This window comes from Hypanus sabinus, chromosome 24 (assembly GCF_030144855.1).
Source record: "Hypanus sabinus isolate sHypSab1 chromosome 24, sHypSab1.hap1, whole genome shotgun sequence".
In the NCBI taxonomy this organism is placed as follows: domain Eukaryota; kingdom Metazoa; phylum Chordata; class Chondrichthyes; order Myliobatiformes; family Dasyatidae; genus Hypanus; species Hypanus sabinus.
This window is the reverse complement of record NC_082729.1, coordinates 981091-1008854: the sequence shown is the minus strand read 5'-3', so window position 1 is coordinate 1008854 and position 27764 is coordinate 981091. Positions and strand designations below refer to the sequence as shown.

General features: G+C 42.2%; 1 protein-coding gene across 7 annotated transcripts in view; it reads right to left on the bottom strand.

The window, feature by feature from the left end:
- Window positions 1–27764, bottom strand: part of bsdc1 (BSD domain containing 1) — a 73217-nt gene that overhangs the window by 2243 nt on the left and 43210 nt on the right. For 5 of the 7 annotated variants that reach the window (XM_059949127.1, XM_059949128.1, XM_059949132.1 and 2 more), the window contains 5 exons: window positions 26306–26374; window positions 25277–25358; window positions 16570–17088; window positions 8601–8660; window positions 4641–4744 (listed from right to left, as the gene is read on the bottom strand). In XM_059949127.1, coding sequence (XP_059805110.1) covers window positions 4641–4744; window positions 8601–8660; window positions 16570–17088; window positions 25277–25358; window positions 26306–26374 — 834 coding nt within the window. The remainder of the gene's footprint in view (window positions 1–4640; window positions 4745–8600; window positions 8661–16569; window positions 17089–25276; window positions 25359–26305; window positions 26375–27764) is intronic. The other 2 variants (XM_059949129.1, XM_059949133.1) reach the window with 1 other exon arrangement.

Genomic DNA, 27764 nt, shown 5'->3' with positions numbered 1-27764 from the left:
CTCATCACCCCTTCCCCCCACCCCTCCCAGATTCCCAATCGGACCATTCCCTTTCAAGGTTCCCCAGTAAACTCTTCCATTTCAATCAACCTCTCCTTCTTACTGTACTTCCCCACACAAATACACCTTCTTCCCACATCCCTTCCCACCATTGAGGGATCAAGGTGGTCCTTCTAGGAGGAGCACAAACCTACTTGTGCTTCTTCCAATTCCATACCCACATGGTCTCCTCCAAATGCAAATTCCATTCAGTCTTCCTTGGTCAATTCTGACCTTCTAAGCACCTGTTAACCCTGCCCTCTTTCTATGGTCTCCTACATTCTCCTGGTGGGAGAAACCTGTTATATAGTTGAACAGCACTAAAAACTGAGCTAGTCCTATTGGCCTCTAAACCAGGGGTTCCCAACCTGGGGTCCACGGACCACTCAGTTAATGGTGAGGTCCATGCCATAAAAAAGGTTGGGAACCCCTGCTCTAAACCTTGAACTTATCCAAATCTCTTTAAATCATTGTAATTGTACCCTCCTCTATCAGTTACTCTGGCAGCTCGTCCCACATACCCAACACTCATTTTCCACCTATTTCTGTTGCATTTCTGATAACTGAAATTGAACAGTTTCAAATAACCTGTCTTTCCTGTATCATCAGAACTGGTTAATCCACCAACACTATTAACCCAATCACCACCTGATCTGTTTTCAAAATTCCCTTTTATTTCAGAATTCCAACCTGTAATTTAATCTCTTTGACATCATTCATATCCGTCCATTTCCAGTTCCCTCACCCCCACCCCCAGCCATATTGTTCATTTGTTATATGCCATGACATATGACCTGAGCGATCACAGACTTCACCATGACTGTTCTTGGCAAATTTTTCTACAGGAGTTGCTTGCCATTGTCTTCTTCTGAGCAGTGTCTTTACAAGACAAGTGACCCCAGTCATCAATGCTCTTCAGAGACTGCCTGATGCTAGTAGTCACATAACCAGGACTTGTGTTTACTAGAGCTGTAGGGAGTGGTTTAAACTAATAAGGCAGGGATATGGGAACCAGTATGATAAAGCTGAGGATGAGCCAGTAGGTTTACAAGTAGATGATGGATGTAACATGAATGTAACGAACAACAAGTCAATTACTGGGTACAAATGCAGACACAGCAAAGAGTTAAATTGGACCACAGAGGCAAAATTCAAAAGGGCGAAGAATGCAGGAGTGAAAATGCATGTAACATTTGGAATAAGTTGGCAAACTCATGGCACGATTAGAGATGGGCTGGCTTGTGCTTGAGCCTACTTGGTCGGGGAAAGGCTATCTTAGATTGGGTGTTGTGTAATAACCCAGATCTTATTTGAAAGCTTAATGTAAAGAAACCCTTGGGAGGCAGATCATAATATGACTGAGTTCATACTGCAATTTGAGAGGGAGAAGCATAACTCACTGTATCAGTATTGCAATGGAATAAAGGGAATTACAGAGATACGAGAGAGTTTGCCCAGGTAGATTGGAGAAGAATACTGGTGGGGATGGTGGCAGAGCAGGGATGACTGAAGTTTCTGGGAATAGTTCACAAGGCGCAGGATAGATACATCCCACAGAAGTTGTTCTCAAATGGCAGGAGTAGGCAACTGTGGCTGACAAGGGAAGTCAAGGACTGCATAAAAGCCAAGGAAATGGCATACAAGGTAGCAAAAGTGAATGGAAAGTTGGATGATGGGTAAGCTTTTAAAATTCAACAAAAGGCAACTAAAAAAAGCTATAAGAAGGGAAAAGATTGAAATACAAAGGCAAACTAGCCAATAATATAAAGATACTAAAAGTTTTTTTCAGTTCTATAAGGAGTGTAAGAGTTGATATTGAATTAATGGAAAATTATGCCAGTGAGGAAGTAATGGGGACGAAGAAATGGCAGGTGAACTTTATAAGTACCTGGCATAAGTCTTCACTGTGGAAGACACTAGCAGTGTGCCAGACATCCATGAGTAGGAGTGAGTACCATTGTTATTTCAGAGGAAAAAGTGTTAGGCAAACTCAAAGGTCTTAAGGTGGATAAGTCACCTGGACCACAGACTACATCCCAGAGACCTGAGAGAGATTGCTGAAGAGATAACGGATACATTGCTTGTGATCTTTCAAGAATCACTTGATTCCGCATGGTGTCAGAGGTCTGGAGGATTGTAAGTGTCACTCCATTCTATAAGAAGGGAGGAAGGCAAAAGAAAGGAAATTATAAGACAGTTTGCCTAACTTCAGTGGCTGGGAATGTGTCGGAGTCTATTATTAAGGATGAGGTTTCAGGGAGACTAATGACAAAATAATTCAAAGTCAGCATAGTTTCTGTAAAGGGAAATCTTGCCTGACAAATCTGTTAGAATTCTTTGAGAAAGAAACAAGCAGGGTGTACAAAGGAGAGACACTGGATATCATTTACTTGGATTTTCAGAAGGCACTTGATAAGGTGCCACACATGAGGCTGTTTAACAAGATAAAATCCTATGGTGTTACAGGAAAGCTACTGGCATGGATAGAGAAATGGCTGACAGGCAGGAGGCAGTGAGTGGGAATAAAGGGGCCTTTTTCTGCTTACCGCCAGTGACTAGTGGTGTTCCTCAGTGGTCAGTATTGGGACCACGACTTTTCACACTGTTTGCAAATGATTTGGAATAAGGAATCGATGTTTTTGTGGAAAAATTTGCGAATAATACAAAGATAGGCGGAAGGGTAGGTAGTACTGAGGAAATAACACGATCGCAGTAAGACTTAAGAAAAATTGGAAGAACGAGCAAAAAAGTGGCAGATGGAATACAATGTTGGGAAAGGTATAATAATGCATTTTGGTAAAAGGAACAATAGTGCGGACTATTATCTAAATGGGGAGAAAATTCAAACGTCAGAGGTGCAAAGGGACTAAGGAATCCTCGTGCAAGACTCCCAGAAGGTTAATGTACAGGTTGAGTCTATGATAAAAGCAGCAAATGCAATGTTGGCATTTATTTCAAGGGGAATATAATATAAAAGCAAGGAGATAATGTTGAGGCTTTATAAGACATAATCAGGGTGCACTTGGAGTATTGTCAACAGTTTTGGGCCCCTTATCTCAGAAAGGATGTATTATCATTGGAGAGCGCCCAGAGGAGGTTCATAAGGATTATTCTGGGAATGAAGGGGTTAACACGCAAGGTGCATTTGGCAGCTTTGGGCCTGTACTCACTGGAATTTGGAAGAATGCGGGGGTATTTCATTGAAACCTACTGAATGCTGAAAGGACTAGATAGGGTGGATGTGGAGACAATGTTTCCTATGGTGGGGGTACCCAGAACTAGAGGGCACAGCCTCAAAACGGAGTGGCGACCCTTTAGAACAGAGGCAAGGAGGAATTTATTTAGCCAGAGAGTAGTAATTGTGTGTAATGCTCTGCCACAAATTGCGATGGAAGACAAGTCCGTGGGTATATTTAAGGCGGAAGTTGATAACTTACTGATTAGTTAGGGCATCGGAGGATATGGCAAGAAGGCAGGTACATGGGATTGAGTGGGATCCAGGATCAACTACAGTGGAATGGCAAAGCAGACTCAGTGGGGTGAATAGCCTAATTCTGCTCCTATGTCTTATGGTCTTGTGCGCACCAGCTGCTCATGACCTTCCACCACCTACTCCCATGGCTTTAAGTGATCCTGAAGCCGGTGCTAAAACTTGCCGAAGGGTGACCTGCAGCCTAGCAAAGGGAAGGAGTGACATACACACTCACACACCCACGTCACCAGCTGGCAGACAGATAAAATAAACAAAATAATCAGAATCAGTTTGTAAAAATAACTGCTTCCTCAGTCTTTTAATTTTTCTAGCAATTCGACTAGGTGTAAACTAGTACTTGCAGAGAAAAAAACACAATCCAAAAAGCAAAAACCTTATAATGACTGAGGCACAACAGAGCAAGCTGTGGATTGCAGGAAGTGGAGCCTCTGAGGATAGTCACAAAGAAGCACATGTCCTCATAAAATGCCCTGAAATTTCTCTGAGAATCATTCTGCTGGAGGGCAATATTGAAACATTCTTCTCCGTCCTTTGTATGATGTCAGAACAGTAATGCTATGACTCATAATGCAATAGGAAAGTAAGATTCACAGAAGACGATCTTGTCCAATTGGACACACTTGCTTCTACAAGTTCAAAGGAATGGCAGGAATAATGACCATAGCTCAGAGCTAGAGACTGCCCAATGCAGGGAGGGGTAGAGAAATGCACATTGGAAGTTGCAGGGGATTCAGTAATCAAAGGGACAGATGGCTTTCTTTGTCCACAGGACCAAGAATACCATATGGTTTGCTGTCTACCTCATGCCAGGGTAGGTCGTGCAGCACACAATGGGGCCACCAGAAGACAGAGCGGTGTCAATTCAATCCAGTCACAGATTTGCACAGCATGGGGAAAACAGACCATTTGATCCAGCTCATCCATACCGACCCATAGACACCCTTCCACATTAATCCCATCTCATGATGAGGCATGTTCTTACTAAAAGGTATATCAGTTTGGAAGAGCTGAGCGGCATCCCCTATTGGAGATACTCAAGAAAAGCACACAGCAGACAGGACTCAGTTCCACGTACATGCACAGCAGACACAAGGCAAAGGTATTGTACCTGATCTGTCACGTCCACCCGGGACAACGCTAACTGAACCTCTTCCTCAGTCATGTCCAGATCAAAGTCTTTTTCCCAGTCTTCACTGATGTCCGTGCTCGACCCTGAAATAAATATCTATTTAGAATAAAAGCAATCAAAACTCTGGAAATTAATTTTCTTTTAAAGGAAACAACTACATGATGAACAACTGAAAGGAAAATCAATTCCAAAATGTCAAGCATCTTTAGTAAAACACAGAAATATCTCCTCAAATTAGATTAGCACTGAATAATTTTTATTCAACTCTTCTGTACCAAATTTCCTTGTTTCTAGTCCTGAAGAAGGGTCTCATCAGGACGAAAACATTGACTCTTTATTCCACTCCATTTGCGTGTGTCTTCTGGATTTCCTGTGTCTGCAGAATCTGTTGTGTTCCTAATATGCTGAATTATGCCTGCATTTTGTCTCCACAATTATCAACCGCTCTTTGTAGCTCGTGCATCTGAATCAGGACGTGTGTCAGTAGCTCCTTTAACCACTGGAGCCCCTGGGACAGAGCAATGAACCAACAAGCACTCATTCAGAGTCATCCCATCAGCCTGGCTGATTCAAATGCTTGTCTCCACACTTCTCCAATAATGTCACCAACTCTGCTTCCATTGCTCTCCATGCATACCCCATACTCTAGGTCAAAATGTTCCCCCCCAAACCCCCTCTAAATCACCTATTCCCCTTCTACTCATCATTCTTCAGGTCAAAATGTCCCCCCTCACCTCTAAATCACCTACCTCCCCCCTTAATCTATACTCACCACTCTTGGGGGCAATATATCTCCCTCTCCACACACACCCTCTAAATTTCCTATTCCCCCCTACCCCATACTCACCTCTCGGGGTGAAAATTTTCCCCTCTCACACCCCTTCTAAATCACTTACCTCCCTTGCCCTGAATGTATATTCTCTAGTTTTACCTACACTGGTTTAGGGAAATGTTTTCTACAGTCTACTTGCCTGCACCCCTCGTAACTTGATATACCTCAATCACACCTCCCTCAGCCTCAACTCCAGAAAAACAGTCAATCCTGTCTCCCCTCATAACCGAAGTGTTCCGTCGCAGGCAACTCTGCCCTTCTCCGATGCAGTAAAAGCCTTCGTCGCTCCCTGGCAAGCAAATTCACACACAATACTCCTGCAGTGACTAACAAAGGTTTTACAATGGTCTACATCTTGGCTAGTGAAGGCCAGCATCTCAGCTGCAACTTTCATCACTTTTCTAGAGTGCCTGCCTGCAAGGACTTCCACATCAAGGTCCTTCTGTTTTCAATATAAATAGTTCCCAGGTTACAAAGGGAACTGATAACAGTCTGTAAACCTATTTATCTCTGATTCAGAAACATCCCTTTTTACAGCTACCCACTCAACATACAACTATCTAATTTATTTAAAATTCACTCTAACACTACTCCTATTTAATAAAACACTTAAGGTCATAAGATACAAGAGCAGAATTAGACCATTTGGTCCATCGAGTCTGCTCCACCATTTCATCATGGCTGATCCACTTTCCCACTCAGCTCCAACCCCCTGCTTCTCCCCATATGCCTTCATGCCTTAAGAAATCAAAAATCTATCAACCTTAAATATACCCAATGACTTGGCCTCCACAGCTTCCTGTGGCCACAAATTCACTATCCTCTGGCTAAAGAAATTCTTCATCTCCATTCTAAAAATATGCCCCTCTATTCTGAGGCTGTATCCTCTGGTCCTAGACTCTGCCACCATAGGAAACATCCTCTCCACATCCACTTTATCAAGGCATTTCACCATTCAAAAGGTTTCAATTAGGACACCCCTCATTCTTCTGAATTCTAGTGAATACAGGCCCAGAGCCATCAAACGCTACTCATATGACAAGCCATTTAATCCTGGAATCATTTTCGTCAACCTCCTTTAAACCCTTTCCAGTTTCAGTATTTCCTTTCTAAGAGCAGTTTTGTCTTAATACTCCAAGTGAAGCCTTACCAGTGCTTATTAAAGTTTCAACATTAAATCCTTGCTTTTATATTCTAGTCCTCTTGAAATGAATGCTAAGATCGCATTTGCCTTCCTCACCACAAACTCAAGCTGCAAATATATTTAACATCTTAATACATTTTACTATTACCTTTAAAAATGTGTGGTCAGATTTCTGCACCTCAAGTTCCACCATCTATGAGATACGACCACCTTATTAGACCTCCCAAACTGCATAACTATACACTTACTAGGATTAAGTTCCATCTGTACGTCTTCCCCATGGAATGCATGGTTTTCTCCTGGTGCTTCAGTTTCCTCCCACAGACCAAAGACGTATCGGTAGGTTAAATGATCATTGTAAACTGTTCCATGATTAGGTTAGGGTTAAATCAGGGTTGTCAGGAAGTCGCTGGGGTGGTATGGCTCAAAGGGCCGGTACGGCCCACTCTCATCTTGTTTTTACGAATAAATCTATCCGGGTCCAACCCAATTTACCAGCTAATCAGACTTAAGATTACCCTCCTCACTATCAATAACCCTAATTTTCCTCTCATCTGCAAAGTTACCAATTATACTTCTTACATGCTTTCTTCTTGCTGCTGCCATCTGGAAGGTGGTACAGGAGCAATAGGACTCACTCCACTACCTTCAAGAACAGTTACTACCCCTCAGCCATCAGGCTCTTGAACAAAAGGGGATAACTTCACTCATTTAAGGACTTCATTAATTTGTTATTCCATGCTCATTAGTTGTTTATATTTGCATATGCAGTTTGCTTACAGTTAACAGTTCCTGCTCTATAGATTTGCCAAGTATGCCCACAGAAAAAGAATCTCAGGGTTGTATGTGGTGACGTGCAAGTACTCTAATTATAAATTTTACTTTGAACTTTGTGCATTCATATCCAATTTGTTTTACAAACATCAGATGTTCCAACACTGGTCACAGACTTCCAATCACAAAAGCCATCCTCCCTATCACACTCTGCCTCTGTAACTCAGTGAACTTTGGATGTGATTTTCCAACTTGCCTGAGATACCGAAAGCTCTTACTTATTTTTGGAATAACTTTCCAAGCAGGATTTTATCAAAGGCCAAACTGACAGACTCATAAACTACATTAACCACACTGCCTCAGCTTTGATACATCCATATATTACAAAAATCAAATTAATGAGACACAATCTGCTACGAACCAAGCCAAGCTGGCTATTCCTCATCAACCTCTGCCTCTCCAACCGACTATTAATAATAACCTATTGATAGAGCACTTGTCATACAATGTAGTTTAAAATGTTTTGCAACGGGATAAAGTGCAAACATAAAAATAAAAGACAAAAAGATGTTAGTTAAAAGCAATGTTAAATAAACAGGTTTTGCATTGGCGTTTAAAAGTGTCAGCTGAGTCTGCGTCCCTTATAGTTCTAGGTATTGAGTTCCACAGTTTAGGAGCATAGTTCAAAGAAGATGACCATCTTTTATCTTTTGAGGGAGAGTGTTTAAATTTAAGAGACAAGCAGAAGAAGACCTGAGAGCTCCAGCTGGATTGTAATACTGAAACTGATGCAGAGAGGATGTTTCCTATGGTGGGGGAGTCCAGGACGAGAGGACACAGCCTCATAACAGAGGAACATCCATTTAGAACAGAGATGAGGAGAAGTTTCTTTAACCAGAGAGTGGTGAACCTGTGGAATTCATTGCCACAGGTGACTATGGAGGCCAAGTCATCAGGCAAATTTAGGGTAGAGGTGGATAGATTCCTGATTAGTCAGGGTATGAAGGGATACAGGGAGAAGGCAAGAGATTGAGGCTGCGAAGGAAAATGTATCAGTCATGATGAAATGGCACAGCAGACTCAAAGGGCCAAATGGAATAATTCTGCTCCAATATCTTATAAAGATTAGTTGTGATTAGCTTTGATAACTGCTCTACCACTAATATTAGACTGATAGGCCTGTAAATACCTGGCATATCCATGCTGCTTTTCATGAATGAAGACACTTCATTTGCTCTCCTAATGTCTTCTGCAATTGGAATTGGATATTCATTGTCACCAGTACCAAGGACAAGGTAAAAATTCATTTTGCCTACTGTTCATACAGATCAATTCATTACACAGTGCACTGGGATTATACAAGGTAAAACAAGAAACAGAATGTAAAATAAAGTGTAACAGTTACAGAGAATATCTTCCCTTGCACCTTATTTCTGGTCAGAGAATATACTGCATTTGTTGATTTCTATCCCTTTGCCATTCCGCAACTTAAAACTTACTTATTCCTCACTCTCCCGGGGTCAATGGAACGCGAAATATTCCTCTCGTCCCAAACACTGCTGAGGACTTCCTGTATTTCATTAAAATGTCCTTGTTCCTCACTCTCACAGGGTCAATGGATTGTGAAATGTTCCTCTTATCCCAAACACTTACAGGGTTTTCCAGCATTTCATTTTTATATAACCACATAACAATTACAGCACAAAAACAGGCCATCTCAACCTGTCTAGTCCGTGCCGAACATTTACTCTCCCCTAGTCTTACCTACCTGCACTCAGCCTATAACCCTCCAATCCTTTCCTGTCCATATACCTATCCAATTTTGTTTTTAAAATGACAAGATCAAACCTGCCTCTACCTCTTCTACCTGAAGCTCGTTCCACACAGCTACCACTCTGAGTAAAGAATTTCCCCCTCGTGTTACCCCTAAACTTTTGCCCCTTAACTCAACTCATGCCCTCTTGTTTGAATCTCCCATACTCTCAATGGAAAAAGCCTATCCGCATCAACTCTATCTATCCCTCTCATAATTTTAAATACCTCTATCAAGTCCCCCCTCAACCTTCTACGCTCCAAAGAATAAAGACCTAACTTATAGACAATAAGTGCAGAAATAGGTCATTCGTCCCTTCAAGCCAGCACCTCCATTCAATGTGATCATGGCTGATCATCCACAATCAGTACCCCTTTCCTGCCTTCTCCCCATATCCTTTCACTATCTTTAAGAGCCCTAACTAACTCTTTCTTGAAAGCATCCAGAGAATTGGCCTCCATTGCCTTCTGAGGCAGAGCATTCCATAGATCCACAACTCTCTGGGTGAAAAAGTTTTTCCTCAACTCTGTTCTAAATGGCCTATCCCTTATTCTTAAACTGTGGCCTCTGGTTCTGGACTCCCCCAACATCGGGAACATGTTTCCCGCCTCTATCGTGTCCAATCCCTTAATAATCTTATATGTTTCAATCAGATCCCCTCTCATCCTTCTAAATTCCAGTGTATACAAGCCCAGTCACCCCAATCTTTCAACATATGACAGTCCTGCCATCCCGGGAATCAACCTTGTGAACCTATGCTGCACTCCCTCAATAGCAAGAATGTCCTTCCTCAAATTTGGAGACCAAAACTGAACACAATACTCCAGGTGTGGTCTCACCAGGGCCCTGTACAACTGCAGAAGGACCTCTTTGCTCCTATACTCAACTCCCCTTGTTATGAAGGCCAATTAGCTTTCTTCACTGCCTGCTGTACCTACATGCCTACTTTCAGTGACTGATGTACAAGAACACCTAGATCTCGTTGTGCTTCCCCTTTTCCTAATTTGACACCATTCAGATAGTAATCTGCCTTCCTGTTCTTGCCACCAAAGTGCATAACCTCACATTTATCCACATTAGACTGCATCTGCCCACTCACCCAACCTGTCCAAGTCACCCTGCATTCTCCTAACATCCTGCTCACATTTCACACTGCCAACCAGCTTTGTGTCATCTGCAAATTTGCTAATGTTACTTTTAATTCCTTCCTCCAAACCATTAATGTATATTGTAAATAGCTGCAGTCCCAGCACTAGCAAACTGCCTGCCATTCTGAAAAGGACCCGTTAATCCCTACTCTGCTTCCTGTCTGTCAACCAATTTTCTAACCATAATAAACACAAAGTACACTGCAGATGCTGTGGTCACATCAAGACGTACAAAAAAGCTGGATGAACTCAGCAGGTCGGGCAGCATCCGTTGGAAGAAGCAGTCAACATTTCGGGTCGAGACGTTGACTGCTTCTTTCAACGGATGCTGCCCAACCTGCTGAGTTCATCCAGCTTTTTTGTACGTCTTAATTTTCTATCCATGTTTGTACCCTACCCCCAATACCATGTGCTCTAATTTTGCCCACTAATCTGCTATGTGGGATCTTATCAAAGGCTTTCTGAAAGTCCAGGTACACTACATCCACTGACTCTCCCTTGTCCATTTTCATAGTTACATCCTCAAAAAATTCCAGAAGATTAGTCAAACACAATTTCCCCTTCGTAAATCCATGCTGAGTCAGACCGATCCTGTTACTGCTATCCAAATGTGCCATTATTTCACCTTTTATAATTGACTCCAGCATCTTCCCCACCACTGATGTCAGGCTAACTGGTCTATAATTCCCTGTTTTCTCTCTCTCTCCTTTCTTAAAAAGTGGGATAACATTAGCTATCCTCCAATCCTCAGGAACTGATCCTGAATCTATAGAACATTGGAAAATGATTACCAATGCGTCCACGATTTCTAGAGCCACCTCCTTAAGTACCCTAGAATGCAGACCATCAGGCCCTGGGGATTTATCAGCCTTCAGTCCCATCAGTCCACCCAACACCATTTTCTGCCTAATGTGAATTTCCTTCAGTTCCTCTGTTACCCTAGGTCCTCTGGCCATTATTACATCTGGGAGATTGTCTGTGTCTTCCCTAGTGAAGAAAGATCCAAAGTACCTGTTCAACTCGTCTGCCATTTCCTTGTTCCCCATAATAAATTCACCCGTTTCCACCTTCAAGGGCCCAACTTTGGTCATAACTAATTTTTTTCCTCTTCACATACCTAAACTTGTTTAACCTTTCTCTGCAACTTAGGTGCTGAAACCCAGGTAACATTCTAGTAAATCTCCTTTACACTCTATTTTGTTGACATCATTCCTATAACTCGGTGACCAGAACTGTACACAATACTCCAAATTTGGCCTCACCAATGCCTTGCGCAATTTTAACATTACATCCCAACTCCTATACTCAACGAACAACACACACAAAATGCTGGTGGAACACAGCAGGCCAGGCAGCATCTATAAGGAGAAGTGCTGTCGACGTTTGAATTTCCAGCATCTGCAGATTTCCTCGTGTTTGCTCCTATACTCAATGCTTTATAAAGGCCAGCATACCAAAAACTTTCTTCACCCCCCCATCCACATGAGATTCCACCTTCAGGGAACAATGCACCATTATTCCTAGATCTTTGGTGAAGATCTTTTACAGCAAAGGCTTATTATTTGTTGCAGCTGGAGCAGTTTCTGGGTCTCAGTGATGGAAGAGTTCTAATATAACACATCACTGAATCCATGTCCAAATTCTTGCTCCAATGTTCTATGGATTTTAAAGCTCAGAAACCCTATCTACAATCTTCACACCCAGTGTCACTCAATATGCTACTGATCTGTGATCTCAATATCATATCTCCCCTCTCTCTGCAATTCTTCCTGTCTTTTCATGCTTGGAAAGCAATCTGGTCATACAGCAACCTGGCCTCAACGGCTTTCATTGGTAGAAAATACACTATTCTAACTAAAAAAAATTCTTCCTCCTTGAGTTTGAAAGGATAACCTGCCATTTAAATTAATTTTAAAAAGAACAGATTCTGTAAGTGTTGGAAATCTTGAGCAACAGATTTTGAGAAAGAACTCAGGAAATCAGGCAGCATTGATGTAGGGGAGTAAACAGTCAACACCTCAGGCCAAGACCTTTCATCAGGACTGAAAGGGAAGGAGGCAAAAGCCAGAATAAGGTGGTGGAGGGAGGTGAGGGAGTAACAAGTTGACAAGTGATAAGTGAGACTAGGTATTACTCCCCTCCACTGATGCCAAAGCTGACTCACTGAGTTCCTCCATCATATTGTGTGTGTTGCTCTAGAATCCAGATCTATGACAGGAGATATACCCTCCCTGCATCCTCCATGTTTAGCCTCATCAGTAGTTTGTATATCTCCACTCTTTTTCTCCAAAACTCTAGTCAACTGAATCTCACCTCTTACAACAGACCTGCCACCGCAGAAATTAGTCTGACACATACAGTACATCTCACCTTGTGAGAAAACAAACTCCAGTGTGTTCTCACCAAGGACCTACAAAACAACACATTTCACATAGGAACATAGAAAATAGGTGCAGGAGCAGGCCCTTCGGCCCTTTGAGCCTGCACCACCATTCAGTATGATCATGGCTGAACATCCAACTCAGAACCCTGTACTTGCTTTCTCTCCATACCCCCTGATTCCTTTAGCCACAAGGGCCATTATCTAACTCCCTCTTAAATATAACCAAGAAGTTTTTCCTCATCTCAGTCCTAAAAGGCTTCCCCTTTATCCTTAAACTGTGACCCCTCATTCTGGACTTCCCCAACATTGGAAACAATCTTCCTGCATCTAGCCTGTCCAATCCCTTTAGAATTTTATACGTTTCATTAAGATCCCCCTTCAATCTTCTAAATTCCCGTGAGTATAAGCCTAGCCGATCCAGTCTTTCTTCATATGAAAGTCCTGCCATCCCAGGAATCAATCTGGTGAACCTTCTCTGTACTCCCTTTATGGCAAGAATGTCTTTCCTCAGATTAGGGGACCAAAACTGCACACAATATTCTAGGTGCGGTCTCACCAAGGCCTTGTACAACTGCAGTAGAACCTCCCTGCTCCTGTACTCAAATCCCTTTTGCTATGAATGCCAACCTACCATTCGCCTTTTTCACCGCCTGCTGTACCTGCATACCCACCTTCAATGACTGGTGTACAATGACACCCAGGTCTCGTTGCATCTCCCCTTTTCCTAATCGGCCACCGTTCAGATAATAATCTGTTTTTCTGTTCTTGCAACCGAAGTGGATAACCTCACATTTATCCACATTAAATTGCATCTGCCATGAATTTGCCCATTCACCTAACCTATTCAAGTCACCCTGCATCCTTTTAGCATCCTCCTCACAGCTAACACCGCTGCCCAGCTTCGTGTCATCCGCAAAGTTGGAGATGCTGCATTTAATTCCCTCGTCTAAATCATTAATATATATTGTAAACAACTGGGGTCCCAGCACTGAGCCTTGCGGTACCCCACTAGTCACTGCCTGCCATTCTGAAAAGGTCCCGTTTACTCCCACTCTGCTTCCTGTCTGCCAACCAATTCTCTATCCACATCAATACCATACCCCCAATACTGTATGCTTTAAGTTTGCACACTAATCTCCTGTGTGGGACCTTGTCAAAAGCCTTTTGAAAATATACCACATCCAATGGCTCTCCCCTATCCACTCTACTAGTTATATCTTCAAAAAATTCTATAAGATTCGTCTGACATGATTTTCCTTTCACAAATCCATGCTGACTTTGTCCGATGATTTCACCTCTTTCCAAATGTGCTGTTATCACATCTTTGATAACCAACTCTAGCATTTCCCCCACCACCGATGTCAGACTAACCAGTCTATAATTCCCCAGTTTCTCTCTCGCTCCTTTTTTAAAAAGTGGGGTTACATTAGCCACCTTCCAATCCTCAAGAACTAATCCAGAATCTAAGGAGTTTTGAAAAATTATCACTAATGCAACCACTATTTCTTGGTCTACTTCCTTAAGCACTCTGGGATGCAGACCATCTGGCCCTGGGGATTTATCTGCCTTTAATCCCTTCAATTTACCTAACACCACTTCCCTACTAACATGTATTTCCCTCAGTTCCTCCATCTCACTAGACACTCGGTCCCTTACTATTTCTGAAAGATTATTTATGTCCTCCTTAGTGAAGACAGAACCAAAGTAGTTATTCAATTGGTCTGCCATGTCTTTGTTCTCTATGATCAATTCACCTGTTTCTGACTGTAAAGGACCTACTTTTGCCTTGACCAATCTTTTTCTTTTCACGTATCTATAAAAGCTTTTACAGTCAGTTTTTATGTTCCCTGCCAGCTTTCTCTCATAATCTTTTTTCCCTGTCCTAATTAAGTCCTTTGTCCTCCTCTGCTGGTCTCTGAATTTCTCCCAGTCCTCAGGTGTGCCGCTTTTTTTTGCTAATTTATATGTTTCTTCTTTGGACTTGATACTATCCCTAATTTCCCTTGTCAGCCACAGGTGCACTACCTTCCCTGGTTTATTCTTTTGCCTAACTGGGATGAACAATTGTTGTAGTTCATCCATGCGATCTTTAAATGCTTGCCATTGCATATCCACTGTCAACCCTTTAAGTGTCATTTGCCAGTATATCTTAGCTAATTCACATCTCATACCTTCAAAGTTACCCTTCTTTAAGTTCAGAACCTTTGTTTCTGAATTAACTATGTCACTCTCCATCTTAATGAAGAATTCCACCATATTATGGTCACTCTTACCCAAGGGGCCTCGCACGACAAGATTGCTAACTAACCCTTCCACATTGCTCAATACCCAATCTAGAATGGCCTGCTCTCTAGTTGGTTCCTCGACACGTTGGTTCAGAAAACCATCCCGCATACATTCCAAGAAATCCTCTTCCTCAGCACCCTTACCAATTTGGTTCACCCAATCTACATGTAGATTGAAGTCACCCATTATAACTACTGTTCCTTTATTGCACGCATTTCTAATTTCCTGTTTAATGCCATCCCCAACCTCACTACTACTGTTAGGTGGCCTGTACACAACTCCCACCAGCGTTTTCTGCCCCTTAGTGTTATGCAGCTCTCCCCATATCGATTCCACATCCTCCAGGATGATGTCCTTCCTTTCTACTGCGTTAATCTCCTCTCTAACCAGCAATGCTACCCCACCTCCTTTTCTTTCCTGTCTATCCCTCCTGAATATTGAATATCCCTGGATGCTGAGCTCCTATCCTTGGTCACCCTGGAGCCATGTCTCTGTGATCCCAACTATATCATATTCATTAATAACTACCTGCACATTCAATTCATCCACCTTGTTATGAATGCTCCTTGCATTGACACACAAAGCCTACAGGCTTGTTTCACAACACATATCAGTGCTAATAAATCTGGTTCTGATTTGTACCAAGATAATTTTGCTCCTGTACACACAACCTCATGCACTGAAGGCCAAAGAACCTCTGCCTCCTTAACAAGCTGCACCCACATATGCTTTCAGCAGGTGTTGTCAATGGCACCCAGGTCCCACTGAAAAATAGAAGCCCACAGTCTATTACTCTTTAAGCAATATCCTGCCTTTCTAATATTTCCACCAAATTGAACTTCACATTTATCCACTTTACATCATTTTTTAGCCACTCAGAACCCAACTTGTGTAAATCACCATGAAACCTTTCTGCACATTACACACAATTCCAATCTATTTACTGTAGAGTTAATGATCATCAATAGAGTTATAGGTGGATACAGATCCTGAAGCCCATCAAGTCCATCCACACCCAGTTTGTCCCAATTTCCAGTGTAAGGCCAAATTTAGACATTCATCATGTTGTTTCTTCATTCTCAATATCACAATGATTTTTAATAGCTGGAGCCCAACCACTGATCGCTGCCTAACACAACAAAAAGGCCAGATATTGCGGCCTGTTCATTTTCAATTTTATAATTCTCTGCTTCCTTTGTGCAACATTATCCTGAACCTCAATGGTTCACATAGCTGGAGAGTGAGATTTAAACACAATTCTTTCAGGTGTAACTGGGTTGGACTGTACAGCTTTACCTCACATAACAAATAAACCGCTGATTACAATTATTTAAAATGCAGGATCAGAGCAAGAAATTCCATTTGATGATCTGATATTATTAAAATTAATAACATTCAAATGAAGTGTCACTGCTGATAAATTTACCTTAACATTTTTAGTTTAACATGGAATATCACGTAATTTTCTAATTTGATTCTCCCCCACTCCATCCCTCCTTATACATTTAGATACATTTATAATAATTACCTTTCTTTCCATTATTAGAAGGTGTTGACTTTCCACTGTCTGAATTGAGTTCATAGACTCTCAAATCAACTGGTCCATCCTCTTTAGCATTTTCCATTCTCACTGTCATCTTCGCTTCAGGTACCATTCCATCAGTGTCTTTTGTCTTTTCATCGCTTGAGGACCCATTTACATCTTTGGCCAAGGTAGAAAGCCTGTCCTTGGTCTTGGGAATCTTGGGCTTCAATTCCTGCTCAGCCACAGTGGTTTCCCCTAAGTCTTCTGCAATCTCTTTCACGGTGTCCTCAGACCTTGACGTCTCACTGGAAGTGGAGATCTGGCTTTTCAGTTGGAGTTCTACAGGGCTTTGTTCAGCAGTTACAGGTTGGTCTTTCAATGATAGTTGCCTGACATCTGTGGCATCAATGCTCTGCAGCTCATCCGAGTTCTCTGTGCTGGAGCACAATACTGGAGACTGCACAGGTAACACTGCCATACGGTGAAGGTCCGTGGTTTGAGACAAAGCCCCGACAAATTCATCTGGAACAGTACAATCATGAATAGAGTCATTTCTTTCTTACATTATATACAACCAAATTTTAACCATGGAAAATGTACACATTCCCAGGTCATATTACTGGCTGAGAATCACTGGACAAAGTAAAACATCATTACGAAAATGCCATTTACTGACTTGATGACTTACACTAATAATCTCCTTTAGGCTTTTATTTACACAATTCCATGTATATTATCAGCTTTTCTTCAAGTTGAACTATTATAATTGTAAAACTGTCTAGTTTTGAGTACTCCAGAATGTCTTCCACCCACATTTAAACAGAAGATGATAACTGTACTTGAGGAACTAGCAATGGCTGAGAAACTCAATAATCTCCTCCCACAATGCAAGCTCTTTCAATAAAATCAGTTCCATCAGCAGAATGTCAGATTGGTGCATTATTTCTCAGACCATTGAAATCTCCTGAGAAAATGAGAAAGTGGTTGCACAAGTACGGTAGTAAAGAAGACTTACAGGTGTTACGTACCCCATAACTCGGTCACTTACCAGCAAAGATAGACAGGTCCGTTGAAGTCTGATGGCACTATTTTTAACAGTATTTATTGATAAAAATACACAAAAATAACATCGATGCAAACATACAGATAATATACATCATGAATACTAAATCTAAAAGCGCGGGTATAATAATAATCAAAAAGAAATAGCTCTATCGTTGTCTAGGGTATAATGTATTGTCCGATGGAAATATAAAAGTCACTCAAGTTCATTCAAGCTGCAGCTTTTGGTTGGAGAGAAAGACGGAGGTTTAAACTTGCCCATTCCTTTTATGATGTCAATCCTTCGAGAGTCGTTGGGGGCTGATTTCCCCTTTGTTGTTAGCTAAAGCTGTGCTTCCGTGGTAAAGGCCCACCAATTCTGAGGCAAATGGAAAAGGACGCATGTGGGCTTTTCCACCGGCTTTCGCTATTACGCTGTTATAGGAGTTCTAGCATTTCTTCTGGTGCGTCTGAAGGGGCTGTTCCCCAGACCCTCTTTTATCCTGACTCACAGGGTCTCAGATGTCAATCAGGTTGGGATGATGCAATCCCTCCACCAACCCCCCTCGGTTCATTGCCTGGGGGCTTCAATGAATCGTACAGTACTCAATACACAATTCTGTCTCCAAGAGATAATGGCCGTTAACCATGGCTTTGTCTCTCGGAGGCCCAGGACACATTCCAAACATTGAGGAATCTGCATGTCTCTCTCTCATTTCCTGGGTCTCCTGACCCGAATCAATAGCGATCCTGCGATTCTCAAAAAGGAGGGGGCCAGGGGCATAACACCCCCTTTCTTCAACGCGTTTTTTACCATCGGAAATAAACGAAGTAATACGGAGTCTTACAGGATTTTAGAATCTAACACAATACCAAAGTTATTTTCTACAGAATAATACAGATATACATTCAATTCAGTATCTAGATGGTTACTGATTGCATTGTCATTTCCTTTAATACCTTAACATTTTGTACCTTACTAAAGTCTTGTAGCATCAGACTCCAATTTAGTAACCAACTATTTGTAGGTCTTATTTTTCTTTAGCCAACAAAAACTAAAGAGTTGTGATCTTAGCTTACGGGTATACTACAAAAGTTCATGCAAATACTAATCTTTATGTTGCTTTCAAACTTAACAGGCAGGCTTCCATGGGGTTGTCTTTATTATTCACATGCTTTGTCGAAATCCCGTAAAACCGGCTTTTGCTATTTAAAAATGGCGTCCCCATTAACCCTCACCTCTTTTCCAGTTAATTCCCAAGTGGGGAGCTTGTGCACCCTGACGAAATAGGCTTTCATCCGCTCCTTCAATAGGAGTTATTTTATCAACAATGTGTCCTAAACTTAGACCATCTTCTGAATTTCCACGCAATTCTTTAATTTTACGCAAGTTGCTAGTTTTCTCTTCAGGACCCTTCAGGCTGTTAGTTTTCAGTTCAAACTCTTTGTTCAAACAGCATTTCAAATTCTGCCTTTTCACACCACACTCTGGAATAACAATAGCGTGTGGGACCCCGTTACCTTCCAACTCAACCTATAATTGATTCACAGGCTTTATGGCACCACGCCATTGTCTCTGTAGCCTGATTGCTGCTTTTGATATCAGTCCAGCCTTTAAATTTTCTTCATTCAATTTGGGAACTACATATTTCCCTTCTCCTTCAATAATAATATTCATCTCCCCACTTTTGATCTCCGCATTAACTTTTAACACACCTTCGAGCACAAACACCTGGGAACTCTCACTTCCCACTATTACCAAGGTTAACCCTTTCTTCACTGAACCAAGTCTATCTGACCCACAAGGACTGCATTCCTTTTCAACTGAATCAAATACCTCAGACTTTTTCTGAGCTCCATTACTAGGTTCAGTACCACGTGCATGCACATCTTGGACACACTTAAACGGGACATTTGCCTCTTCCAGGCTTTCAATACCCGTACCCAGTCCAAATTCTAAGTTCCCCTGATTCTCCCAGCTACTCTCTGGGCAACTCCCTTCCGGAGTAAACTCAACCCCGCGGGCTGTAACAACCTCATCTGCCAACCCAGCAGACTTCTTCAAGGTAATGGCATCCTTTTCATCTAGGAATACCCTCATTTCATTATCGGGAACACCTTTAGAATTTTCAACTTCTTCAAACAGTTCTGTCAAACCAGACAGATCATCCATGTCCAACTCTGGACCTTTTAACAACTCTATCTGTTTCTCATCTTTATTTCGTGCCCCTAGAACTTTTCTCCTCGCTAAGGGCAGGTCTACCCCCTCTCCCTTACTCTCTTTCACTTTCCTATTCTCCGTTTTCCCACCCTCCTGGTACAGGGTCGGTAAAAACGTCTCGGCCAAATTAATACTGGCCTGATTTAAACTGCTCTCTGTCTCAGCTGCCTTTCTCGACATGCTGCGAGTGACCACGCATACGGGATAGATCTTGGAAACTAGGGGCGGAGCCTCAACACTCACAGGCTGTCTTGTCAGCGTCATTGCTGCATAAAACCTTACAACCGGCTAAATCATTACCCAGAAGGACGTCCGCGTCAGTTCTCGGGATTTCTGATTGCACCCCCATTTCAACTGGTCCAGAGACGAGCTCACAATTCATAATGACCCTATGTAAGGGCACCATTTCCGTCCCTTTTCCTATTCCTTTCACAGCTACCATTCCTGTCCTGTGACCAAAATCTAGTACCTTACTGCTGATCAATGATAGCTCAGCCCCCATGTCTCTCCAGATCCGTACTGGAACTGGTGTGTCTCCCTCCCTCACAGACACGGTTCCGTTTGACATACAAGTCTCACACCCTTCTCGTACTCTTTCTACCCGGGGCTCTCTTGTTGATTTACTGATTACCATGGCACATCCGATAGGGACCGCGCCTGTCTCCTTCCTCGGAGCAAAGCACCTAGATGCAATATGTCCCCCCTTTCCACAATTAAAACAGGTCAAGCCCAGAAATCTCTGGCCGTCTTGCCTTTCCCCCTCAATCTTACCACTAGCTCCCGGCGGGACCTCTGCCTCAGCCGGCGGGCCTTCTCTATCGTTCCCAAGGTCTCTCTGGTAACTTTTATTCAAGGAAAACTTTGTCTTGTGGGTTAGGGCATATTCATCTGCGAACCTAGCAAAGTCTGAGATGGACTTATTCGGCTTCTCATTCAAATACATCCGGATATCCTCCGAAACACAACCTTTAAATTCCTCAATCAGAATTAACTCCCTAAGACACCAAAAATCCTCTTCCACTATCTCTGCTGTGCACCAACAGTCCAAGAGCACACCCTTCTCATAGGCAAACTCGGTATACGTCTGATTCCACCCTTTCTTTAAATTTCTGAACTTTTGTCTATATGCTTCAGGTACTAATTCGTAAGTCCAGAGAATGGCCACTTTTACTTTGTCATACTTTTAACACACTTTGTAACACTGCCACCCACTGATCTCTAGGCCACTTCTGATTCACTGCCACCTTCTCAAAAAGCAAGAAATAACTATCAACATCCGTCTCCTCGAACGGAGGTACTAACCCAAGGGTGGGCAAACTTTTTGACTTGAGGGCCACAAAGTGTTCTAAAATTTGACAGGGAGGCCAGACCAGGAGCAGATGGACGGAGTGTTTTGGTAATATACCTCATAAGAGAAAATAAAATATCATGGGATATGTAGAAAACATGTGCTTTAATTTCAATGGAAAATGAACAAATGCATTACAACAAAATATCTGTCTTTGAAGTCCCATGGTATTTAGCTATTTATTGAAATGACTTTTAAAACACTGAAAATTAAATGAATAATACAGCTTTTTTTAATAGTAACAGTTATTATTTTAAAGCACTGAAAATTCTGTTATCCTTCAAGATATTATCATCATCACTCTCCTCCTGACTGTCTTTATTTCAAAAACGGTAGGAGATGCAGGTCTACTTGTCCTGCTCCTTCTTATTCAATTGTCCTGTGCCAAAACTCAACAATGACCCGCACAATGACAGAGCAGTGAGTGCGCGCCGGTATGCGGAGCTCTGTGCTCGCAAATCCCCGCAGGCTATCTCTCTTAGTCGGAACGCTGGCTAATTGTGAGCCGGTTCAGATGTGCCAGGAAATGGGTCGCCACAAGGTCACAAAGTAAAGCGCAAATGTGGAGTAATACGCTGCACCTCAACAAAGGTCAATGTATATAGAGTGCGTCATCTATTGGGAAAACGCCAGAATTGCGGGGAAAAAACGTTAACAAGGTTTATTAATATAATTTCATCAAGTTCTGCGGGCCGGATTAAAAAGCTTAACGGGCCGCATATGGCCTGCGGGTCGTAGTTTGCCCATGCCTGAACTAACCTCAACTCCTGACTAACATTAAGTCGCTCTTCTCGGTCTGACCCTTGATCTCTTCGCTCTTGCCTTAACTTCTCCATCTCCAAGTCATGTTTCCTCTGTTTCTCTGCCTCCTCATAATCTCTCTCCTTCTCGGCTCTTTCCTTTTCTTTCTCAGCTCTCTCCCTCTCCTTCTCGGCCCTCTCTCTCTCCTTTTCAGCTGCTTCCAGCTGTTTTAACTGAATTTCATGCTCTCTTTGCTTCTCAGCTCTGTCCTGCTCTTTTTTCACCTCCAACTCCTTTAGCTGGAGCTCATGCTCCCTTTGTCTCTCGGCCCTTTCTTTCTCCTTTTCAGCTGCTTCCAGCAGTTTTAACTTAATTGCATGTTCCAACCTTAATTTCTCCAACTCTAACTGAGCCGTCCCACTAGCTGGTACCTTTTCAGGGATATTTTCCAATACCTCAGCTGCAAACACATTCTTCCCAATATAATACTGAGTTATTGCCCTTTGTACCTCTCGCTTTTTCATGGGCAACCTCACCTCTGCAAGGTTTAGCCCTTTCGCCAGATTTATCAAGTCCGATTTGGTGGCCACCTCTAGCGCCTCTAGAGTCGGGTTTTCTATAAATTCATCCACGTCCATCTTTGCTGCTTTCCCGTCTGGCTACCCGCATAACCAGATCCAAGTTTGGACTGACAAGCCCGATTCACTGGCCTCCCAATTTGGTGTCAAATCTCGAGACGAGAACCCCAATTGTTATGTACCCAGTAACTGGGTCACTTACCAGCAAAGATAGAGAGGTCTGTTGAAGTCTGATGGTACTATTTTTAACAGTATTTATTGATAAAAATACACAAAAATAACATCGATGCAAACATACTAAATCGTCAATACTAAATCTAAAAGCGCGGGTATAATAATAATCAATAAGAAATAGCTCTATCGTTATCTAGGGTATAATGTATTGTCCGATGGAAATATAAAAGTCACTCAAGTTCATTCAAGCTGCAGCTTTTGGTTGGAGAGAAAAACGGAGGTTTAACTTGCCCATTCCTTTTATGATGTCAATCCTTCGAGAGTCGTTGGGGGCTGACTTCCCCTTTGTTGTTAGCTAAAGCCGTGCTTCCGTGGTAAAGGCCCACCAATTCTGAGGCAAATGGAAAAGGACGCATGTGGGCTTTTCCACCGGCTTTTGCTATTACGCTATTATAGGAGTTCTAGCATTTCTTCTGGTGCGTCTGAAGGGGCTGTTCCCCAGACCCTCTTTTATCCTGACTCACAGGGTCTCAGATGTCAATTAGGTTGGGATGATGCAATCCCTCCACCAACCCCCCTCGGTTCATTGCCTGGGGGCTTCGATGAATACACAATTCTGTCTCCAAGAGATAATGGCCGTTAACCGTGGCTTTGTTAACAAGGCCCAGTACACATTCCAAACATTGAGGAATCTGTATGTCTCTCTCTCATTTCCTGGGTCTCCTGACCCGAATCAATAGCGATCCTGTGATTCTCAAAAAGGAGGGGGCCACCGGCGTAACACAGCAAGATTGCTTTTATTATTCAAGGCACTGAGTTCAAAAGTCAGGAAGTCACACTGCAGTTTCAAATACTAGTTAGGCCACATCTTCAGTATTACATTCAGATCTGATTGCCCCCATTATAGGAAGGATTTTGAGGTTTTAGCAAGGGTCAGAAGATGCTCACTATGATTAGAGGTCATGAGCTATAAGGAGAGAATGGATAAACCTGGATTGTTCCTTCCGGAACAATGAAGACAGAAGGTAAATCTGATAGAAGTTTATAAAATTGTGATAGGCATACATAAGAGTAGACGGCCAGTACTTCTCCCCCAGAGTCAGAATGACAAATACCAGAGGGCATGTATTTAACATGAGAGGGTACGTTCAAAAGAGATGTGCTGGGCTGTGCAAGTTTTTTTTACATAAAAGAGAGTAGTGGATGCCTGGAATGCATTGCCAGGATGGTGAAGTATTTAAGTACTTCAACAGCAACATGAAAAAGCATGGAATAGAGGATTATGTACTTGTATAAGCAGCAGAGACGAGTATAGACCATCAATTACTAGTTTGAAATAATTCAGTTCAAAACATTGTGGGCCAAAAGTTCTACATTCTATTCCAGACAGCATCTGTGGAAAGTGCTGGAAAACACTTCTTTATAAGATTTGCTTTTGAAAGATTTGTATTTTTTAAACAAACTCATATTTTTCACAATCACTGGCAGAAAGTAGGATAGCAGCTAAACTCACTTTTCATTAGCTAAGTATTAGCACATTACCCATGTGATGTAATTGTGCAACTGGTGATGGGTTTATTTTATCTAAGGAACTTATTCCTATGTCGATTTTAAAATTGATTGATTTTTTAGAGGAGCCATCTTAATCAGGCACTGGTGAGGACTCACCTTGAGTATTATGAACAGTTTTGGGCCCCTCATCTTAGAAAAGATGTGCTGGCATTGGAGAGGGTCCAAAGGAGGTTCACAAGGATGATTCCAGGAATGAAAGGGTTATCATACGAGGAACGTTTGATGACTCTGGGTTCGTACTTGCTGGAATTCAGAAGGATGAGGAGGAGATCTCATTGAAACCTTTTGAATATTGAAAAGCCTAGACAGAATAGATGTGGAAAGGAGTCTAGCACAAGAGGGCACAGCCTCAGGCTAGAGGGATGCCCTTTCAAAACAGAGATGCAGAGAAATTTCTATAGCCAAAGAGTGGTGAATTTGTGGAATTTGTTGCCATGTGCTGCTGTGGAGGCCAGGTCATTGGGTGTATTTAAGGCAGAGATTGATAGGTTCTTGTTTGAACATGGCATCAAAGGTTTTGGGGAGAAGGCTGGGAACTGGGGTTGAGAAAGAGAGAGGAAAAAAAGACAGGATCAGCCCTGATTGATCTTGCGGTCTTTATTTTATTTTATCTTCAGCTTCTGACTGCTTTTCATTCATCTTAGCTTTGTTTCTCAGCTCTTTATCTAGTCTGCTTAGTATTTGTATGTTTATTTTAAGGTACAGGCAAACAATCATTAAGAATTTAAGCCTGCTCACCTTGCTTGACTCCTAGAAGAACCTCCAGGATCAGAAAATAAACACAGATCCAACAAATTGCAGGTGAAAGGAAGCTTCAAAACTTACAAATCTGAGAGAGACCTGGTGTGGCACAACAGCAATACAAATGATCCCTGGACATTTTTTTTTAAAACATGCTAATAACTGCTTTCAATTATCAGCACAAACAATCAGGAACATCTTTACATTCATTGAAATTTCAATTAGACCTCAAAAAGGTATTTATTTCTAACCTACAAGTTACAAGCTTATTACCCACAGTAAATGTGTTCTTACCCTCTTCCTCCTCCCATCTGAGATCCTCTGAATGAGAAGTTTGCTCTGCTCTCTGCTTCAACACTATTCTCCTGCTTTCCTCCTGCAAAGAATCAGTTTTACTTAACGTGTACCAAAAATGCCACTGGAAGTTGTACTATTGATAGTAAACCACTGGGACAGGTCACTGAACCAGAACTGAATATTAACTTGCCTTACCCAGTACTTCCCCATCCCTTCAGCATTTTCCCCTACCCATTGTTAACCTACCCCACTACTACCCCCAACCCTTCAGCATTTTCCCCTGCCCTCGTTATCCTACCCCAGTACTGCACACAATCCATCTCTCCATTGAGGACCACACCAACATCGCCTATCTCCATTGGCCAGTGAGGGGGCCTACTCTCTCCCTAGCTTGGAATGTATTAGGTACAAACAGCAGGCCTGGGTGGTACTGTTTTGGTCAGCAGCAGGACAGCCACACGCACTTCCTTTGTGGTCAGTGAGCCATTTCTAACTGCACGTCTCCATTGATGATAGTGTAGCAGTTAGTGCTCCTCTCACAGCTCTAGACACAGGTAATGTCTGTCTGTCTGTGGTCTGCATGCTCTTTCACAGCTGTATGGCTTCCTCTGGGACATCCAGTATCCTCCCCACACCCTACAGAGAGGTTGGTCAATAAACTGGCTGCCACAAATTCCCCAATATAAAGAGCAAACAAAAGGGAGTCAATGGGTGAAGGAGCACGCACAGGTCACAGACCTCCTCCTGTGCTCCAACAGTGACACAGAAAGTGCACTGCACTTTTCATTAGTAAAACAAAACCATATTGTTTCTAACAAACAGCACAGTTGCACACATCAGAATTATTGCTAGGAACATAAAACTGTACTATTTTGTTGGTGTGAAGAGATATTTCAGGTTAAGAATAAAGTAATTTACAACCAATTTTCATTCTGGTCTAAATTTCGCTGCATTCACAAAGCCACACAGCAATTCAAAACATCTAAGCATCAAGAGAAGTGTACTGAATTTGCAGTAATTACTAACCTGTTCCAGCTGATGTAATTTATAAAAGTACCGATGCCAAAATTCCAGATGTGACACTGCAGCGGGCACCTGATTACAGAAAATGAGACATTTCTATTCACAGTGCAAACACTTAGCCGGATGACTGAAACAAAACAAATGGGTAATTAATTTAGCAAAGGAAAGATTCAAATTTTTGCCTGGCTGCCTTTATGCATCTCCATATTAACCTACCCCAATTCTGGGAGTTAAAAGTATTCCCTGGGCCCTTGGTGCTTACATGCATCCTGAGATGTCAAATCTCACACAATGCTCATGCCAAAGTTCTACAGTAATACAAGGTCAAAAAACACTAAAAATATAAAGGAGTAGGGGTAGACCATTCAGCCCATCGAAACTGTGCTACCATTTCTTCACCTCGACACCATTTTCTTGCCCTACCATCAAGTGCTTTGATTTCTATAAACATCCAAACATCTGTTGATGTATTTTAAATTAACTCCACGGTAGTAAATTCTAAAATTTACCACCCTATATAGTATTTTTTCCTCAGTTCAGTTCTGAGCAGGATAACTTGTCCACATCCCCCATGAAGACTCTTTACACTCTGCTCCATACTCACAATTCCACCAAGTTAGGTAACTTCAACAAACTGTGAAATATAACATCTAATCCTATCAGCCAAACCGTCAATATAGATTAAGGCCTAAGCACTGATCTCTGTAAAACCCACTAGTCACAAAGCTGCCAACCTGAAAGGGATCCACATTCCCACTTTTGGTTTTCTCTCAAATCCCAGTTCTCAATCCATGCAGCTATTCCCATAATAAACCCATAATTCCACCTGTTTTCAATTGGGGTCCAATTGCTTGTGTGGGACTCTGCTTAATCATATCATTCTTCACTCGAGTGTTCCACAATAGCACTGTTCATTATAGAATCCACTATTTTCCAAACCACCATACTCCCTTTTTCCTTGCTTCACATTCTACCCCTTCAACCCACAATTCCAGAATCTACACAAAACAGAATGGCCTTAATTCTTCCTTGTGTGTAGGTGGAACCTGGGGAAGTTATGTCAAACTGATACCACTACAATGGATAAGAGTAGAATTGACGGGTACAGACTTTAGTGACTCTACTTGGGTTTAACTAGTTTCACAGCGACTGGAGATCTGGTAGAGAGAGCCTATTAGAGAAAGCCTATTAAAGCATTCATAGTGGATTGGCCTTGTGTGTATTACAAAAGCCTTCAACAGGCTAGGTTTGGCACATTGGCTAGTTCAGGAATCCCCACTCCATTCAGTAGATCTGCTCCCAGTGCTCAGTCATCTGAGCTACTGGCTGATTACCACAAATCATTCTCCCAGCTCAGACAACACGCTGGGAATTTACAAGGCAAACACTGGAGGGGAAACTGCACACTCAGTGTAATATCATGCCATTCCAGGAGGGAAATAAAACCCCATCAGCAACTGCA